Raw genomic sequence first — 21,380 nt, 5'->3', positions numbered from 1 at the left:
ATTTAATTGCTCTGTCATTCTAATCTCTTTTTCCATATACCTCCACCTCATTATTTTCCCCCTATCACTAAAAAGTGAACCTAAGAAAGTGTAGGGATTCAGAACACGTCACCACAAGCTGTACCTCGGTGGTATGAGGATTATTTTGAGCTAAGGCAAGAGTCACTGTGGGGTCAAGAGAAACTTCTGCCCCACCCACCCACAACTACCTAGAAGAATTTAAGTGAGGAGCCTTGCCCATAATAAAAGTTATCACCTGAGATAACTTTTCATGACTTATCTGTAGAGGAGGACCGATTACTGATTAGTGAGCACGCACGTCCTCTTCTTATCACCCTGCAGTGACCTTCCTCTCCTCTGAAGCCCCAAAGGAACTTACATCAAGCCTTAGCTCAGAACATCATATATAACTCATTTGAACTTTCTGTCCCTGAACCTCTCATGTATGTGGGGTCTCTGACTCTCTCGTGTACATGGGGTTCCCACATGTACATATATAATTAAATGTGGTTATGTTCTCTTATTAATCTATCTCATTGAGATTTAATTATTAGACCAGCCTAAAGAAACTTGAAGGGGAAAGGAAAAGTTTCTTCCTCCCATACAATATACTAACTGATAGTCATAGGAGTCCTCTAATAATATAGTCTTATAAAAGTTAAATGAAATGGATACAATGGTATGTTAAAGCATAAAAGTAACAGAAGAATATTTAGTTGTGTGTTTCATTAATCATTGAATCACTGAAATGGATTAAAAAAACTTTCATAAGAGAATCTCTTAATCCTATATAATGAAATATTACGTAGCCATTAAAATATGCTAAATTAGGGCGGCCAGTTAGCTCAGTTGGTTAGAGCGCAGTGCTCTTAACAAGGTTGTCGGTTCAAACCCCACATGTGAGCTGCGCCCTCCACAACTAGATTGAAACAACTACTTGATTTGGAGCTGATGGGTCCTGGAAAAACACACTTAAAATAAATAACAGTTAAAAAAAGAAAGATGTGCTAAATTTAGGCTTATTGATGTGGAAATAACATCTATGTTTGGGGGAAGACTATAAAAGAAGTATGGATATTATGATACCAGTGCTCATTTTTAAAATGTTGCTCTTTTTATGTCTAGAAAACTTCTGAAAGCATGAATGTAATAAAGTTAACAATGGTTAGTTTTTGATAGTGAGATCAGGCCAGTCTCCTGATTGCTCTTTAGCCATTCCCAGTCCCGCATTGATACTTCCCTCCAGTCTCCCTCCCTTTATCCAGCCCTAAGGACTCCTGGAGGCTCCGCTGAAGTCTCCACTCTTCCACAACATCATCCTTACCTATACTGTCCCCCTGTCTATACTGCTCTTCTCTCCCAACTGTCACCCACAGATCTGTACCAACTCACACCCTGTTTTCTTCTGATTGTAAGTTCACACACATTCATTTCAGGCCAGGGCTGCCTTGGACCTTTCCACTCTGTACTGCTAATAATGGAGCACCTTGCTCCACAGCAGGTCCCCAGCCAGGACCCATTGGCTGAAGCCCCGTGGTACTCACGGCTATGTATCTTCTGCAGAGACAAGTACTTTTCCAGGTTCCTCCTGAGCTTCATCTCATTTCCATACTTGCCCACAGTTCCGTCATCAGACAGGATGAAGTGGGAATGCATGCTGTTGAGTGTGGTGAGCTTGCTGAGGGGGTTGCCCAGAGTCTGGTATAGGCACACCACCTGTAAGACAGCAAGGACAGGGAGGGTCAGACTTTCAGATCCTTCCCTTGGCTCAACTGCTCCAAAGGCCTATCTCTATGCACTACAGAGTTCTTGTTGAGATTAGAAAGCACAACTTGCTACCAAGAGCAGTGCTTCTCAAGCTATCTGTGGTGAAGGATCAACTTGTGTTTTTGTGTGTTTTTTTCCATTTTCTATGGACCGATATGTGGTCCCACAATGCATGACTATTATGCAGTTCTGCTCATGAGACTCAGCAACACAAGTTCAACGACACTCGTACACTCCATGCTCAGCAAGATAAGTCCACTGACCATATGCTTGGATATCACAGCACTACCACATTGCTAAAAATGGTTCTAAATATTTATTTTCAATTTTGATAGTTATCTTACTTCAGATGTTTTTAACAGTTCAAGGATTGGCATCAGTACACAAAACATCACTGTACAGAAAATATGCCTTTAGTAGGTCTATTCCAGAATAATATTTTGACACTGAATTTTTTCTAGTATTTCATATGAAATGAAGAGTAACAGCCAATCAAATGGCGATTCATTCTATATAAAACATCCACATCTTTATTAACATTTATAGAGTCTTCCTCAAGCTGATCCAATTCTTATTTGTTTTCAGAGATAACAGGACAGGATCTGGAGTCAGAGCCCAAATTTAAGTCCACATTCTTCTACTTACTCAGGCTCCTTTCTCAGGCTGATTTTCTTCATGTATAAATGAAAATGATAATAATCCCTACATCAGAGGGTTGTTGTGAGGCTTAAAGGAAATAATGGACATAAAAAGCATTTTAAGCTTTACAAACATTATTCCTTAAAAGTTACCTTTATAATTCCTAAACATGACACTGAGGCCAGAAATCAAAAAAGAAAATACTTGGTATATTTAATACATATTTTTTATTTATGGAAAAATGATCATAAATTATATAATATTAAAAGGAGGAAATGCAGCATGCATGACAAAAATGTTAGTAGAATTAATTACAATATAAAAGCCCTTTCAAAATATAAAAACCATGCTTGAAAATGCACAAAACTTACATGAAATGATATTGAACCTCACTAGTAATCAGAGATATGTAAATAAGAACAATTAGGTATTATTTTATCAGGTGGCAATTTTTTTTAAAAGCCAGAATATCCAGAGCTGACAATGGAACAGAAATGGGCACCCTCATACCCTGTTGGTAGGAGTGTAAATTGTTACCAACTTTCTCAAAGATAATGAGTCACATTTTTAAAGGTTGATATCGACTAGCCCAATCATTCAACTTTGATAATTATTTCTAACAAAACAAAGCCAGCTAGTTTCAAAGATTTATGTATGTACCTTATCACAACATTAATTTCATTTACAAAAGTGAAAACCAGGAAATCACTGAAATGGACAATAATAGAGAAATAGTTCAATAAATTATAGTACTTTAATACAGCAGAATATTATGAGACATAAAAAATCAAACTGCACCCTTAGCCCCCAAAATTTGGTCTGTTAATACTCTTTCCCATTAAAAGCAACCAACAATTTCTCTAGCAGCAAAAAAAAAAAAAAAACTATACACAATGAGCCTGGAACATTTTTTCATACCAAAATGCAAGGAAGCTATGGAAAAGGACTGGAATTGTGTTAAAAGGACTTAGGAGACATCTTGAAAACATTCCACTGAGCAAACGGAGATGATTTGAGCATGATTAAGAATAATAACTATAATAAATTGAATATATAATAAATAACAAATATAAAATAAATAATGAATAAATAACAAATTGAAATATACGAAATATGTTTAAATTCAAGAAGCAAAAAAAAAATCTTATTGTTCACCTTGGAGGATGGTAAATAACCTACTTAATGTTTTGAAAACTGGAAAATAAAGAGAAAGAATCATTCATTTATTCTTCCCTCTCCTATACAACTGTATGACAAGGTAAACCAAGTGGCTGATACAAAAATGTTTTTCTCGATATTTAAGCTAATAAGTGAAAAAGGAACACTATAATAAATACCAGCATTTTGCAACACTATTGAAACAATGAATGTAGGTAATAATATCATAAAAAGAGGGATGATCCAACGTTGTAAGGGAAGGGCATATCTCCTGTGGCATAAACTTGCACAAATAGTATCTGAATCTGATCATACCTTTGGATCAAGCTACCAATTTATAGGAAAGACAAGAGACAGAGAAACCTACTATAAGAGGTTAAATCTGCAAAGTCCAAACTGTGCGAAACTCTTCAGGACAAATGACCCAGTTTCTTCAACAAATAAACTGCCAAAAAGCAAAAACAACAATAACACCAAAAAGAAAAACAACAAGAAATAGAGGGAAAAAGTGATTAAAAGTGACTCAGGAAAAAAATAAGTGACTCAATACCAACTTATCACAATGCAGGGCACTTTTTTAGATAACGAAATCAAACAACTGAAAAAAATATGAGACAATCAGAAACTTGAACACAGACTGGATATTTGATGACATTCAGGAATTATTGTTAATTTTTTATGTATGAAAATGACAATGTGGTATTTTATTTTAATTGTCCATATATTTTAAAAATACCTATTAAGGGGTGGCTGGTTAGCTCAGTTGGTTAGAAATACCTATTAAAACATGAAATTATTTGTTGTCTAGAAGTTGCTTCAAAATAATGGAGGAAAGATGTGTGGAATGGATAAGGGAATAGATGAAATAATTGGCTTTGAGTTCATAACTGTTGAAGCTGGGAGATGGGTACATAGACGTTCATTATTTGAATCTATCTACTCTTAAATATATGTTTAAATTTTCCAAAATAAAAGTTAAAATAAACCATAAGCATGTCTATGTTAATTGACATAGAAAAATAATTACGTTAAATAGTTAAGCTAAAAAACAGATTCACAGTAGTGGGTTTCTGTTATTACTTTTTTTACTACAAAGTCTTTTTACTATACACATGTACACATATATAGAAAAAATTCTGGAATAAAACACTCCAAAATATTAACAATGGTTATCTTTCTTCTTCATACCTTTTGTAATATCTGAGATTTTTACCAAAAAATATATATTAGTCATAAACATAACTAAACAAGTCTGTTCCCTTTAGAACAACAAACAGATACTATCAAAGAATCAATACACAGGAATGAATGAAGAAGAGAGTGGTATAAGGGAAGAGAAGGGCCAAATCATGAATGTCCCTTGTTTCACTACATGCCGCCATTGCAAGAAGCGTGGCTATTTCTCTGAGTGAGGTAGGATCCATAGAAGGGTTTTTCAGAGTAGTAGCATGATCTGATTTATATTTTAGAGGAATCATTCTGGCTACTGTGTTTAGAATAGACTATAATAAGAGACAAGGATAAGAGCAGGGAAGGCTATTATAATCATCCAGGTGATGGAAAATGGTAGCTTGAACCAGCTCAATACAGTGAAGGTAATGAGAAGAGGTCAGATTCTGGATATACTTTTAAAGTGAAGCTGAAATAATTTACTGATGGATCAGGTTTGAGGTATGAGACAGAGATCATTCCAGGACTAGTCCAAGGTTTTTGGCTTGAGCAACTGCAAGGATGTGATTGTCATTTTCTAAGACAGGGTAAGGGAAGCGGTTGGAAGTCAGGAGTTGGTTTTGGACATATCACATTCAAAATATCTATTAAATATCCAGGTATAATTCTAATAGTATGCATGTTCATTTCCTTTTGTTGTGGAAGGATTGTCTACTTACATCTTTTCCAATAAGATCCCTCTGGTTCTCAATGACACCCCAAGGAGGGATTCCAACTGTCCATATTTTTCTCAAGCACTGAGAGGAATGGGCTTTCAGGGCATCACCAACATGTTTGGACACTCCTATGAACAACCAGTTCAGAAGTCAAGCTTTAACTCACAAATCATGCAAAACACCGTGACCCACAGAAAGAGACAAACAGACAAGCATAAGAGTATACAAAAGGCCATTGCTAGGAAAAGTCGCTGACACAGTGGAATTAGTTTCTGTATCTTGGCTTGCTCTACTCCCTCTACACCTTCTGCTTCTGTCACTGATCTCTTGACCTGAACAATTCTCCTCTCCCTATGGGTATTTCTGCTTATAACCTCGGTTCTGCCCCTACACTTACCTGACCACAATGTCCCGCAAGCCCAGCCCTGAAATCATAATGTTCTAAGTAGTTTTTTCTCTGACCTTCTCTGCAGGTCAAAACATTCTGTAGGTGTGTCCCTTGCTTAATCGAGACAAATTAATTGAATAGCTCTATATATACAAATATTCCAGAGCTAATACATTAATGCTTGCCCTCTGGAATTAATAATAATAGCAATAATTATAACAGCCAACTCTTACTATGCACCAGGTGCTCTCTTAAGTGTTTTAAATGTAGGTATACTTAAAGTAGAAACTTTTCTTAGTCCATTAGTCAATTTTATAGGCAGTAATTAAGGCACAAAGACATTAAGTAACTTGCCCAAGGTTATAACACTGGTATTTTGTAGAGCTTGTATTCTAATCCTGGATATCTGATTTTTCTTTTTATAAATAGACTTCACTTCTTAGAGCAGTTTTAGGTTCAAAGTAAAATTAAACATACAGAAAATTTCTATAAAACCCCTGCTCCCACACACCCATAGCCTCCCCTACTATCAACACCCCGACCAGAGTAATATAGTTGTTAAAATCGATGAACCTACGTTGACACATCATAATCACTCACAGTCCATACCGTGCTTCCCCAAAAATAAGACCTAGCTGAACCATCATCTCTCATGCATCTTTTGGAAAAAAATTATTATAAGACCCAGTCTTATATTATATAAGAACTGGTCTTACATTATCGTAAAATAAGATCAGGTCTTATATTAATTTAGCTCCAAAAAAATGCGTTAGAGCTGATGGTCCAGCTAAGTCTTATTTTTGGGGAAACATGGTAGTTGCATTAGAGTTCACTCTTGGTGTTGTACAGTCTATGGGTTTGGACAATGTGTAAATGACATGTGTCCACCATTACAGTCTCGTACAGAGTGTTTAACCCCCCAACATCCTCTGCACTCTGCCTATTCACCCCAGCCCTCTTCCAATCCCAATCTAACCCCTTGCAACCACTGATCTTTTTACTGCCTTCATAGTTTTCCCTTTTCCAGAATGTCATATAGTTGGAATCATACAGTTGTAGTCCTTTGAGATTGGCTTACTCTGACACTGCATTGCACCACTTATTCATCCTATGTATAGTACTGACTCTGTATGTGACATTAGCACTGGAGAAAAACCTTGCACATTACATGCACCTGATGCACAGCACCTAAATCATTTCCCTCTCTCTGCATCTTCCCCTCCAGCTCATCTTTTGCACTTCTCCCAGAGTCATTTTCTAGAATCAGAGTTCTAGACCACAGACACACATTATTATCCACTATGGAGCCATTCACTACAACAGACATTTGGATTCCACAGGTTTGGCATGGGTTACCAGCACTGTGGTGGTGGTGGTGGTAGTGGTGCTGGCTTTTTAGCTGCCCATGTGTGATCCTGACACATATTGTCCGTCGAGACTCTCTGTAAAATCAGATCTGACTGTGTCATTCCCTGTTCATTCTCCTGTTCAAAATCCATTGAAGGCTGCCTGCTACATAGAGAATAAAACCTCAGCCCATCAGCATGGCACCCAATCTGGCTCCAGTCTCCCTTGCTGTCCCTGCTTCTGCCACATGGCAGACCCAGCTGATGGCTTTATCATCTTTTTCTATACATGCGTTAATCTCCAGCTGTGTGCCTGACCTACAGCTGCCACCTCTGCCTAGAATACCTCTTCTTAGTCTTCTCTCAAGGCCAACACTAAGTGCTATATCCTTCTCCAAGCCTTCCCAGGTACCCTCATTTGGAACTGGAATTTACCTTCCTCTTCCTTTGACTCCCAAACACATTCTTTGTATTGCAATGATGACCCAGACAGCATCGATTTTTCAGTCAGTTGCTTATTGTCTATTTGTCACAACACACCCGACCACTAAACCCAGGGCCCATATCATCCGCATCTTTCATCCACAGCATCCACCCAATTGCTTTATATGTACTAGACTCTCAAGGGTTTTGGCATTCAATTTAAGTAAATGTCAAAAATTCATGCCAAGTAATGTTCAATTGCAGTTGAGAAGCCTCTCAAGAATAGGCAGAATCTCATCAGCAGAGCTTCTTAAATTTAAATGTGCATAAGACTCGTGTGGGGATGTTATGAAACTGCAAACCCTGATCCTGCTGGTCTGGGAAGGAGCCTGTGATCTGCATTCCCAATACGCCTCCAGGGGATGTGGTGCTCCTTGAGCAGCTAGCCTCTGAGGAGCTGTGGCTGGGTCAGGTCAGATTATTGATTATTATTTAAGGGAGCTCCAAGTATGTCACATTTCTCATTCCTTTTGTTTACATAAACTATTTCAATAGTCTTCACACTATTATATTTGTGTTCCTTAACTGGCCCTAACCTCAACTGTTTAAAAAAAAAATGCAGTAAGTAACAGAAAGTGTGTCATACACTGATGCACTTCGTTATTCAAAGAAAAGGCCTTGACCAAGGTTATCTTTTTCTGAACTCTGAAAAACTTCCCCACCCGTCCGCTTTTTTACTGGAAATAAAGTAAGCCCTATACAACGGACTAAGAACTGCCACCTTCGCTTTTCATCCAAGAATGTGAAACAATAATGATCTCAATAAAATGTAAAACAGAAACAACAAAGAAACCCATTAGTAAGTAACAGGCTAAATCCCTTGGTTTTATTTTGCTTTTTTTTTTTTTTTTTTTTTTTCAATCATTGCTTCCTTCATTCCTTTCAGTCAGAAGAAATAATTTGTTAAATCAGCACGTGTTACCCAATGCCTAGCTGATGTGTAGGCCCTGGCCTCTAGCTCACAACCAGGAAAAAGAGCTAATACACAGACTTATCCAAACCTGTAAGGCAAAACACATACATGCTACAAGTGCTACAGGCAAAACATGCTATAGCAATTAATATACAAAAATGAGATGAGATAGAGGATGCACCCATGAAGCATCGTCTGTCTACTGCAGATCTTAAAGGATGGGCTAAATTTAATAAGAGATATTGCCTAGGGCCAATTAAAATTAAAAATCAAAAGAGGGAGAAATAAAAGGAAGATGGAAAGCCACAGCGTGATATTGTGATTTATAATAAAAATATATATTTGGCTTTCATCCTATTCCTGACATAGAGCCCCTTGGAATTTCCTAAGTGATGAGAGTGACAAAGGTATGTTAATGAGGTGACTTTTGGACTGCATGTAAAGATGAGTCTGGTTGCCAGGGGAACCAACCATGTGAACAGAGGGTTGGAAATGAAATCCCACCTCCCAACCTCTGGGAAGGGGAGATGAGCTGGAGATTGAGTTCAATCACCAATAGCCAATGATTTATTCAATCATGCCTATGTAATGAAGCCTCCATAAAAACCAAATGGACAGGGTTTAGAGAGCTTCTAAGTGGGTGAACATGTGGAGAAGTGGGGAGGGCACAAAAGCTCTGTGCCCCTTCCCACATACCTTGCTCTATGCATGTCTTCCACCTGGCTATTCCTGAGTTTTGGGGTTTTTTTAATAAGAAACTGGTAATCAAGTGAGTAAACTGGTTTTCTGAGTTCTGTGAGCCACTCTAGCAAATTATTCGAGCCGAAGGAGGGGGTCATGGGAACCTCCAACTTATAGCCAGTTGGTCAGAACTATAGGTAATAACCTGGACTTGTGATTGGTATCTGAAACAAGGAGAGACTTGTGGGATTGAGTCCTTAACCCACGGAATCTGACACTCTTTCTAGAAAGAGTGTCAGAATTGAGTTAAATTGTAGGACACCCAGCTGGTGTCATAGAATTGCCTTGTGTGGAGAAAGAACCCACACATCTGAATTGGTGTGAGAATCAAAACAGGTTAGTAACAGACTGGTAAGAGAGGAGGGTTTACAAAGTTAAAAGTTACTAGTTCTCAACCCTGGCTGCATATTAGATACCCTTCAGAAGCTCCACCCTGAAAAATTAATTAATCTGGGGTAGGGTCTGTGTATCTGTATTTTTTAAAGCCCCCAGGTAATTCTCTATGTCTGATTTCAAGGCGTATGAAAGACCAGTGATACAGTCAGTGAAATGACAGTTGTATAATTAATTATTTCTTCATGCCCAATACACTCAATGCAATTGTTGCAGTCCTAACTGGTGTTCAATGCCTGGGAATTGGACCATGGTAAGTTTAGCTCATGTCCATGACTACATACTACACATTTGCCTGGATTCCATATCCTGTCTAACCTCACCATAGTCCAAAGGTCATGAAAGATTATTTTCTTTTGACCTAAAACTTTTACCAGAAGTTATGTTAAAATAGCATATTTAACCATGGTATGAAACCACATTCCAGAAAAGGTCTATGGTTCTTCTGGGTTGTATTTCCGGCCATACACTTTCGTCTTTTTCCCTCATGCCACCACATCTCCTGGGAGTACTGCAGAGCAGAGATTAGATGCCATCTTGCTTGATTCAGTTAGAAAAGGGAAATGAAAAAAAAAAAGAAGTGTGTAACAAGGAAATGTACTTTACCAGTATTAATGCCTTCAGTTATTATCCATGCTCCTGTTGTTTCAGCAGCTTTGACCAAACCTTGGCTGAAGATCTCTTTAAGTTTGGAGGGCATCTTGAAGCTCTGGATGCCCCCATGGACAGAAATCACCAGCTTTGGCAGTTCCATCTTCCACTCTTTCAGCATCAAATGTAACAGATGATCCAACTTTGTATCATAAGAAGTTCTAATATACTGGAAGATAAACATTTACCCATGTACATAAAACAGTAAAAAATACATAGCGGTAACAATAAACATGCAGAAATGCAATTGAAATGGCCAAAACTTGCAAGGGAGTGTCTGAGATCTTTTTAAAAGTTCATCTTTGCATAATGGAAATATTTACTTTGAAAGGATCCCATACCCCCTTTAAGTTCCTTGTGGGAATTGCAAGTCATGGTAGGAAGGTTTCCTCTGGTTTTCAAGGTTGGCCCACCAAATGTTCTCAAGAAAGTCTTGAGGCAGACATACTTCAAAGTGGCAAAAATCACTACTCCAGAAAACCCGTTAAAAAAAAATGCTTTTAAATATACACCTATTTTGATATGATTTTGATATGACATGGTTTTTAACTTACTTGACCATTTCCCATATTTGCATTATTTAAATTATGATCCAGGAGTATATACATTTAACTTATTATAAATTTTACATTCTAACCATTTCCTTTATATATCATTATCCCTCTGAAATTGTTTTCTCCCAAAATAAATACTTTTCACAAAAGAGTCATATCTTTGACTAGTCAATGTAACTGAAAGAAAAGATATGAAAATCCAAACCAGCAGGTAGCCCCAGAATTATTTTGCATTTTGCCTAAAATTATAGGGTATGACTGGCTTTCTTTTCCCAACAGACACTGCAACATACAAACTGTTAAACCATATTGAGATGAATTTGCCTTCATCAAGCATAAGCCAACCAACAATAAGACAATAAGAATAAGACAGATTTACAGGAAGAAACAAGGGCAATAAAAAAACATGAATTATAAAACTATGCCAAAAATAACCACAGATAGATATACAAATAGGAATTATCACATTATCCTCCAGAATACAATAGCAATTTAAAACAATTCTTTGAAATTCTTGAAAATTATGTCATAATTAAAATATTAGATTTTCTGAACATCGGAATGGTGCAGCCATCACAGAATGTGAGTAATAAAATCTAAGGTGTAGGGACAGAGCCAGGAGTGCAGTTTCCAGGCTCTCGGCCTCACATGGAAAGGTGCTGGCTCCAATAATAAATGGCCATCAATTGTGATCAAATGTCCATCAGCTGTGGTTAGCTGGCCATCAGCTATAACCAGTGAGCCATTGGCCACTAACATAACTGCTGTGGCTACGCTAGCAGAAAATGGGGGGCTAGCAAGAAGATGGTGGCTGGCAAGCACGGATTGCAGGTAGGACGGCGAGTTGCGGATAGTGTGGCTCCTGCTTCCTGTGTCTCCAACCCAGCTGCCAGCAAGAATATAGTGGTATGACTCTCCTATTTGTGGCTCCACGGGTGTTCCTTTTTGGCCTCACCATATCCTGTGTTCTTATGTGGGGAGCAGGAGCTGAGACCCCGCATGACACCCTGCGTGACATAAGAATAACTATAATTCAGTTTCCAAGTGAGGAGACTGAGTTGCCATGGCTTTATTAAATATTCAAACAGTAGGAAAAAAAGACAAGTTGACTTCTGTGAAATGGTTTATGTTTCTCTCGTTAGTGAATAGGGGCAGAGGAGGCAGTTCTGGTTTAGTTCACCTTCTCTCTACCCCAACTCATTCTCCCAGGTATCCCTCTCTTTCAACTATAAGTCCTTTAAGTCCTAGATGATATTTCTCCTTGAGATTTTGGGATAAACAACCTTCGTTAAGTAAATTATCAGCAATAGAGTCTTTTCTCCCAAAGGCCAATCAAAGACTATGCTAAAGATTAATGGCTCTTTCCCCTCCTCCTCTTTTATAACTAACTCCCTTAGGTTAGGCAGACTCAGACTGGCAAAGATTCACCTCAAATCCTCTCTGGAATGCAGTGGTAGGGAGGACCTGGGAAGGGGAATGCGGTGGAGGGAGATGAGTAACCAGCTCTCACAAGCTTCCCTGCTGTTCACGGTAAACCTCAAGTGCAATTCTGGGCTTAAATATGAAGGATAGACTCTTCTCTTCTGGAGATCAAATAAAATGCATTCAGATACTACATAGGATGTAACCAACAGGAGCCAAATGCTAAGGTAAAATGTATGAGTGATCAGGAGGTCTGCCTAACCATGTTTTCAGTTTTCCTGAAAGTACCATATTCTCCCTTGGCCTTTGCACAAGCTATTCCTTTTGCTTAGAGTGGTCCTACCCCCTTGGCCTCACCAGGTGCCAAACATCTCACTTGTCTTTCTGATCTTGGCTTAACTGTGCCTACTTTCACGTGGTTTCCTTCACTCACACACAGCCCCAGAAAAACAAGAGTTACTCTTTTTATTCCTTCGAAGAATCCTGTGTTCCTTTTTCGTAGCACCCCCACCTTTGTACATATAAAATATACAAATACATTGTATATTTTATACAAATTGTATATTTATTTCATGTGTCTTTCACTAGACTGTAGCCAATGCTAATACAGGGAACATATGCTCTTTGGGACATAACAAAGTTTGGGCACCCAATAACTATTTTTCAATATAGATGAAAAACATGAGTAAATGAAGATGGTTATGAATAAATATAAGAAGCAAAAGGAAGAAGACTAACATTTAAGGAAGAAATTACATACAAAGTAATTACACATATACTAAGAGTCAGCTTCTAAAAAGGATTGGAGAAGAGAATGAGGGCAGTTTTCCTGCCAACTAAAGAAAACATTAACTCACAAAGTTAAATGCAAGAGGAATAATAACTGGAAATGTAGGTTACTGTAAAACTATATTTTGAAACTTTATTATGATTGCACTATTAAAAGAACTGTTGTTTCAAATCCATCCAGCTGATGGTCCCACTCCAGCATACAGCTGATTCTGAGCTTTCCTGAGGTGGGCTCACCCTGTGTTCTCCCCCAGGGAATGCTGCCTCTACTAAAGCAATAGGTGGTTAACAAGCTAAAAGAGAAAACATCTGAGAGATAAGTGACCTATCAATACTATGCAAATTACATGCAAATTACTGTATTAGGGACAGGAGAAAAATTGGCCTGGAGAGCCCAGTACTATAATTCAGGGGGTGTTGAGAGAAATTCCCCCATTTCTTTCCCAGAGAAGAGGCTCTCACAAGGACATAGCAGGCACGAACAACCACAGGTTAATAGTAATTGCTGTGGCCATGCTTCAGCTAAAGCCTGCTCTTTGGTAGTAAATTTCTGCATTCCTTAAAAGCAGCCCTTTCACAATTGTCTCAAGAGCAAAAAGCCATTCTCTTCCACAGATGGCGTAAGCTTGCTGAAAGAGATCACTCAAAATAAAGGGCTGGCCACACCACCCCTGGGAAAGGAACAATGCCCTCAGACATAAAGGAAAGAGAAGGCTCAGATCATTTTTGTCAAGAGGTCAGTAACAAGCATCTATTTTTGCAATAAAGCCCAGTCGCCTAATCATCTACACCAGAAGATACAATTTGGAGGTTATATCCTCTGTTAAAAACCAGCAAAATAATATGGGTTATTAGCAAACCTTGGCGTGGTGGATGTGCTCTCCATCTTGGAAATTAATAGTGCCAAAGGTATCTGTAGGGCTTTTTGTTGTGTGCTTTTCAACAGACCATTGTTCATTTTCATCACCGTTGGCAGCTGAGATGGTCCAGGCGTAATCTATCCCATGATGGTCTCCAATCAATCGCCCACAGTAACACCTTACATTTTGGATAAAAAACAAAGATGTAATGTTTCCATAGTTTTTCTAGGGTAATGTATAGATGACATATATTAATAATTTTTAAAACTCCACACTAAGATTTATAGATTTTAACACTGGATGGTCCTCTAAATTTAGAACACTTTCGGTGTTTCTCTCCCTTAGCTGTACATTAGAATCATTTTGGGGAATGTTGTACAAAATACTGAAAATCTCTTGTACACCCATGTTCATAGCAGCATTATTCACAATAGCCAAGTGGTGGAAGCAACCCATTGTTCACCAATAGATGAATGTATAAAAAAATGTGGTATATACATACAATGGAACATTATTCAGCCTTAAAGGGAAAGGAAATCCTGTGGACGAACCTTGAGGTAGTTATGCTAAGTGAAATAAGCCAGTCACAAAAGGACAAATACTGTATGATTCCACTTATATGAGGTACCTAGAGTAGTCTAATCCAGAGAAAGAAAATAAAATGGTGGCTGCCATGGGCTGGGGGGAGGGGCCAGTGGGGAGTTATTATTTAATAGACATAGTTTCAGTTTTGTAATATTAAAAAGTTCTGGAGATAAGTTACACAACAATGTGAATATGCTTAATACTACTGAACTACACAATTAAAAACAGTTAAAATGTTAACAAAAATCAAATTGTATACTTTAAATATGTGTGGTTTCTTTTATGTCAATTATACCTCAACAAAATAGTTTTTTAAAAACTTAAAAACCTCTAATATACAATACTTAAGGAGAGTAAGAAAATGTCCGCGTGTAAAACATAATATGCACGTCAAAAGGAAGGAATGTTAACCAATGCAAAAAATAGATTCTACTTCAGAGAAATATGTAAACAGAACTATCACAAGAAAAGAGCCATGAGACTTGACTATAAACATAAATTAAATAATAAATTAATATATGTAATATTTTAAAGAGAGGAAAACAATATTCTTGTAAATAATTAGCAGTTTTAGAAACCATTTCATATTCATAGTCATAATTTCTATTATACAACAAAGTAAACTAAGCAAATTAAAAGGTTAAATCTTTTTGAAACTGAAACTACATAAAAACTAACAAAATATAACAGCATATTTGTAAAAGAATGACAAACTTCTCATCTTTGATGAATTAGGAACAAAGAGAAGGAAAAATTACAATTTGAATATGTAAAATTTCAATACTTTGTGCAATGAAAAATTATATATCTGCAGACCAAGAAAATTCTTTGCATTAAATATGTTAGACCATATGCCTGTTACAAAGGTTATTATTCAGCTTTATAAATGATTCAGCCTTTTGTGTATGTGTAGAAAGCAACATAAACACATGTACAAATTATGGGGACCAACTAAGCAAGGAAACAGAATGAAGAGAAAACAAGAAGTTAGAAAATGGAGCAAAATATTGGGTTCTGTATGGAGGGGCTCTTGACTCAAAGGAAGGAGGAACAATCCCAAATATAGAAAATATGCATGAGCAGAATAGACTAGTGAGTAATGTGTCATCTGGTCATTTTTTGGAGCAATGGTCAGTCACTCTTGAAAATGAAAAAGCGCCTCGCCATAAACTGAATGATGCACCTCACTGTGGCTTTTTCTAAACAGAACATCAATGGAACAACCACAATTCAAACCTGGAGAGTTTGAACACACTTTGTTCTAAGTATTTTTCTAGTCTAATACTTTTCATTTGAGTCTACATCATTTTATTCTAGTTTATCCCAGTTCATTAAATTGTTGCAAGGTGACCCCAAAGAAGAAACTGATCATCTCCAAAATTAAAAAAATATAATAAAATAAGATAAAAAGACTCCATGTTCATCCCTTAAGTTATAACTTTCAGAAGTGATGTATAACTAGTATAAATAGTTATGCATCACTAACAAGTACTAAAAGCTCACTTTGGAAATCAGCTTTATAAAAATGCAAAGTGTCAATTCACTCCCAAATTGTTTTTATAAATTATATAAAATACCCATCAAAATCTTAAAAGGATTTTCCAGAAAACATGACAAATTGATTCTAAAATTCACATGGATGTATAAAAGTGTCCAAAAGAGTAAAACAATTTTTAGAAAGAATAAAGTATAGAGGACTTGCCCTATCAGGTATCAAGATATATTACAAAGCTATAATAATGAAACAGAGTGGCATTCACCAGGAACAAAAGAAATACATCAATACTGAAAAGAAAGCTCAGAAACAGAGCCATGGACATGTGGAAAGTTGGCATATAACAGAGAGGACATCAGAAATGGATGAAGCTAGGACAGACTTCTCAGTAACTGATACTGAGACATTGGGATCTCCATAAGGAAAAAAATGAAAATATGCCCTAGTTAGGTGCAAAAAGCATAAGTTTTGACTCTTTTTCACTTCTGGATAGTGTAAAAATAGATGCTATTCCACTACTGTTCACATTAGTTACCTCTGAAGATTGTAAGTTTGGGAGACTATTGACAGGGAGAGGTTATGAAGAATAATATAAGAAGAAGGAGTAAATGAAGCCTCTTCACTTCAGTAAATGTTTATGTTTGCTTTGAATTTTAACAAAATTTTAAATTACTAAAATGGAAAAAAAAAAAAGAATTTGAAAAAAAGGTGAAAGAGGTTAGCCAAATGCCCCCGTTATGGACTGAATTGTGTCCCCCAAAATTCACACGTAGAAGCCCTAATCCCCAATGTGACTATATTTGGAGATAGGCCCTTTAGGGAAGCACTAAAGTTTAAATGAGTTCATAAGAGTATGTCCTAATCGTACAGAACTAGTGTCTTTACAAGAAAAGAAAGAGACACCAGAACTCTCTATCAGCAAGTGCACAGGGGAAAGGCCAGGTGAGGACAAAGCGAGAAGGGAGCTGTATGAAAAGCAGAAAGAGAGGCCTCCTCAGAAACCAACCTTGATGGCACCTTAATCTTGGACTTCTAGCCTTCAGAATTGTGAAAAAATAAATGCCGGTTGTGTAAGCCACCCAGCCCGTGGTATTCTGTTATGGCAGCCTGAGTAGACCAACACACCCAGCAGCCCTATCCTTCTGTGGATGGTGTTTTCCTTGCCCTATGATTTGCTAAATTTTGGATTCTGAATTTCTTTATTTACCAAAATAAATTTAACATGGGTTCAATTCATAGTATTTACTTCAGGATATGATCATAATTTTTAAATTTTCAGTTTCCTCTACTTACAAAAGAGAAAGGTAAAACCAGTCATTAACACATAGTTTAGAATGCAAACATTGTTAAAATTTATGTTGCACTAAAAAGCTACTTTTGCCGATAATTTTGTGTGGTATTGTGATTTGTAATAAATAGATATTTGGTCTTTATCCCCATTTCTGGCACAGAACTCCTAAAACCCTTGGAATTTCCTAAATGGTAAGAGTGATAAAGGTGCTACAAGTTGAATCAATCACCAGTGACCAATGATTCAATCAATCATGCCCATGTGTCATGCAGGGTGGCATGCGGGGCCTCTGGTCCTGCTCCCCACATAAGAACGCAGGACATGGTAAGGCCAAAAAGGAACACTCACGGAGCCATAGATAGGGGAGTCATACCATTATGTTCTTGCTGGAGGCTGGGTTGGAGACACAGGAAACGGGAGCCACACTATCCGCAACCTGCTGTCCACTTCTGTCTGCCAACCAAACTCACTCGCTAGCTGCAATTTGCCATGCCAACTGCAATCCACGCTTGCTAGCTCAGCCACCATCTTCTTGCTAGCCCCCATTTTCTGCTAGCGTAGCCACAGCAGTTATATTAGTGGCCAATGGCTCACTAGTTATAGCTGACAGCCAACTAGCCACAGCTGATGGCCATCCAATCACAGTTGATGACCGTTTACTACCTGAGCCAGCACCTTTCCACATGAGGCCGAGAGCCTGGAAACTGCACTCCTGGCTCTGTCCCCACACCATGTAATGAAGCATCCATAAAAAAACAAAAGGGCGGGGTATAGAGAGCTTCCAGCTGGTGAACACACGGAGGTGTTGGGAGAGTAGCACACTTGGAGAGGACAATGGAAGCTATGTTTGTGCCCCTTCCCATATACTTTGCCCTACGCATCTCTTCCATCTGGTTGTTAATCTGCATCCATTATAATATCCATTATAAGAAACTGGTAAACATAAATAAATGTTTCTCTGACTTATGGGAGCTGCTCTACCAAATTAACCGAACCATGGAGGGGGTCGTGGGAACCTCCAATTTATAACCCATAGGTCAGAAGCACAGGTGACAACTTGGATGTTCAATTGGTATCTGAAGTGGAGGGTTAGAGCTTAGGGATAGTCTTGAGCACTTAACCTGTGAGAAATGATACTATCTCCAGATAGGGTCAGAATTAATTATTTGGTGGTGTTGGGGAAAAAAACACATCAGCATTAGTGTCAGACTTGGAGTATGGTATGCATATACATCACTTATTTACCAGTCATAGATCAAATACAGTGATGTATGTGCACAAAGCATCTTCATTACCCAATTAAAATATGTTAGTAAAATGAAAATTCAAAGTTTTATAAGTATTTCAGTGGGTAAAAGTCTTGTCCAAGGCCCTTACTATTTACATGTTTCACTAATTCAAATAATCTATTACATTCAAATAATCAATCGCTCTCCATCAAGAAAAAAATCTCACATTTCTTTTTTTAAAACTTCCCTTGGAAAGGTAAAGAAGATGTACCAATAAAACCCTTTCACTGAGTCCATTTAAAATGTGAAAAAGCTATGCAATATATTTTAAATGGAGTGCCTAAAAATTAAAAGAAATCTTATTTCTCTAAATCTTACCTGATTAAATTCTGGCAGACCTGGCATCCTGCAGTACATCTAAATTAAAGAAGTAAACTCTGTTATTTTACTGATATATTTGAAAACATATTTAATATCTATACAGTAAATAGCTGCTATCTTCCATAGTCTGGAAATCAGGATTTGCTGAGTAGTCATACATCATTCCCCAAATATTCCCATGTCATTTATGAAATGTAATTATGCTACAGCAACTATGACTTAATTTACAAGAGTCTGGAACCAAAAGACCTGGATTTAAGTCTCATTGACTTAATGATTTTTCTAAGCCCTAGTTTTCACATCTAAAAATAATATCTGCCCCATAAAGTTATTAAAAGGATTATCTGAGATAATGTATGAAAAGTATCTTAAAGTACCTGGTACATAGTGTTATTACATGTATAATAATGGTATCTATTATTATATTGTAAAGATAAAACAGAATTCTTGAAAATCAAGTAAGAAAATATACATATACAAACAATTTTAAAACCATAAACACTATCAAATCAAGGGACAGTTGGTATTATTTTAAATCATTCCTTTTTGTGATTCAAAAGAACCTTCTGGGGGCGGCCAGTTAGCTCAGTTAGTTAGAGCATGGTGCTCTTAACAACAAGGTTGCCGGTTCAATACCCACATGGGCCCTCCACAACTAGATTGAAACATCGATTTGACTTGGAGCTGATGGGTCCAGGAAAAACACACTTAAACAAAGAAAAGAAAAAAAAGAAAGAACCTTCTGGATTTCGGGGCTAGCACTGTGGTCATCAGTGGTCACATTTCAGGTGTAAAGAAGTTTTAACTAGAAGAGAACTCTAGTTAAAATAATGAGGGGAAAGGTAGTGTTCATAGAATCAGAGTCTTTCTAAATTATTCAGATATGAATAGTCAGGCCTTTCATTTCTTCCTGTCCCAGACTTTTGGGAATATCTTTTCTCAGAAGTTTCACTTCAACAAGCTCAAAAGAGAAGGAAAAAGATATTATAATCAAGTCTATCAGATTTATTTCTTACTAGAAACTACAAAAAGAATCATTAAGAGACAAACTTTTATTTAAATTTAAAATAGTGAACTACCACCCTTTCCTGTGTACCATAAGGAAGAACCACGTATAGAAGCTACAATTTTGAGAATCTTACAAGGCTCTAAGAAAAACGTTGGTGCAACAGGAATAGTCATAATCATCCATTAACTTTTTTATCACACAAAAATGGAGACTTCTTTTTTCCCCATAAAATGTAGTATAACTTGGACCAGTAATGGAATTATGATCATTGATATTCTTCTTGAGTCTATGGGCTAGTGACCTATAGTTCATCACTTTTCATGAGGTTCAAGGTGATTGTGAAGATTGTTTTCCATTTTATAGGAGACACCTGAGCTCAATCTGCCTTCCATTGCAGCCACCATGCCGTTACAAGATGTCACAAGAGAGCATTTTATAAGGTAAAATGAGAATTTCTAATCACAAGGCCTATAAGCTATAGGTAATTCAGTGAGGGTGGGACTAATCAATATTTAACAAAGGCAAGGAACACTATTTTAGTCATCCCCAAAGAACTAGAATTTCACTAACCTCACCATGCTACCTTTCACAAGCATATAGCTGTGACTGCTAAACTTCAAATGAATATAAGACCAAATGCTCAAAGGAGTATAAAAATAATGTGGTCCGCTAATTAAAATACAGTTGAACCTTGAACACTGGGTTTGAAGTGCACAGATCCACTTATCCATGGATATTTTTCAATAAACATACAATTGGCCCTCATATCCCCAGCTTTCTCATCCCCAGTTTTCACATCCTCAAATTCAACAGTATTTTTGATCCAAGACTGGGAACCCAAGATGTAAAGGGACGACCGTATGCAGTGTTCTATGCCGTTTTATAAAAGGAACTTGAACATCCGCAGATTTTGGTAGCTGAAGCAGTCTTGGAACCAATCTCTTTCAGACACTGAGGATAGTTAAGTTTTAAGGAAATTGAAAGTTATACATGGATTTTTGACTGTACAGGATGGTCAGTGAAAATAGCCTCCATGTTGTTCAAGGGTCAACTGTACTGCTCTGCTATTTTCCTTTCCATTTCTTTTCCTCAAAGGCAATACCACCCAATCTTATCTCATGGACCCAATCACCCTGCAGAAATTTTTCATAACTCATCCCGCCCATCTTTTACTGGCTGCTGTTCTGAATTTTGTTCTACAAGTAGAGCTTGCAAAGCATTGTCAAGAACTCAGAGCAGTCAAACTTAAATCATGTTATCTGCTCAAGTGAAAAGCCTATGGGAGGAAAATGGAACTAAAATAAATTGTGCATAATCTGAGCAAAATATCCTGAAGTATCCTAGTATTTTCCAAAGATACTTCAGTTGGGGATAAAGTACATTCACAATAATTTAAATAT

At 37.3% G+C, this 21,380-nt stretch overlaps 1 protein-coding gene across 5 annotated transcripts in view; it reads right to left on the bottom strand.

Annotated features, from left to right (window-relative positions):
* Positions 1–21,380, bottom strand: part of TRPM6 (transient receptor potential cation channel subfamily M member 6) — a 139,966-nt gene that overhangs the window by 81,551 nt on the left and 37,035 nt on the right. For 4 of the 5 annotated variants that reach the window (XM_019736695.3, XM_019736693.3, XM_019736694.3 and 1 more), the window contains exons 3-7: positions 18,969–19,007; positions 13,991–14,168; positions 10,321–10,534; positions 5,454–5,578; positions 1,545–1,716 (exon numbers count right to left, since the gene is read on the bottom strand). In XM_019736695.3, the coding sequence (XP_019592254.3) occupies positions 1,545–1,716; positions 5,454–5,578; positions 10,321–10,534; positions 13,991–14,168; positions 18,969–19,007 (728 nt within the window). Of the gene's footprint in view, positions 1–1,544; positions 1,717–5,453; positions 5,579–10,320; positions 10,535–13,990; positions 14,169–18,968; positions 19,008–21,380 lie in introns of those variants that run through there. The other variant, XM_088793485.1, reaches the window with a different exon arrangement.

The sequence above is a fragment of the Rhinolophus sinicus genome, chromosome 16 (genome assembly GCF_057876585.1).
Source record: "Rhinolophus sinicus isolate RSI-liver-muscle chromosome 16, RSI-T2T, whole genome shotgun sequence".
NCBI classification, from domain to species: domain Eukaryota; kingdom Metazoa; phylum Chordata; class Mammalia; order Chiroptera; family Rhinolophidae; genus Rhinolophus; species Rhinolophus sinicus.
The sequence above is the reverse complement of the archived record's forward strand: the minus strand, read 5'-3'. Positions and strand labels throughout refer to the sequence as shown.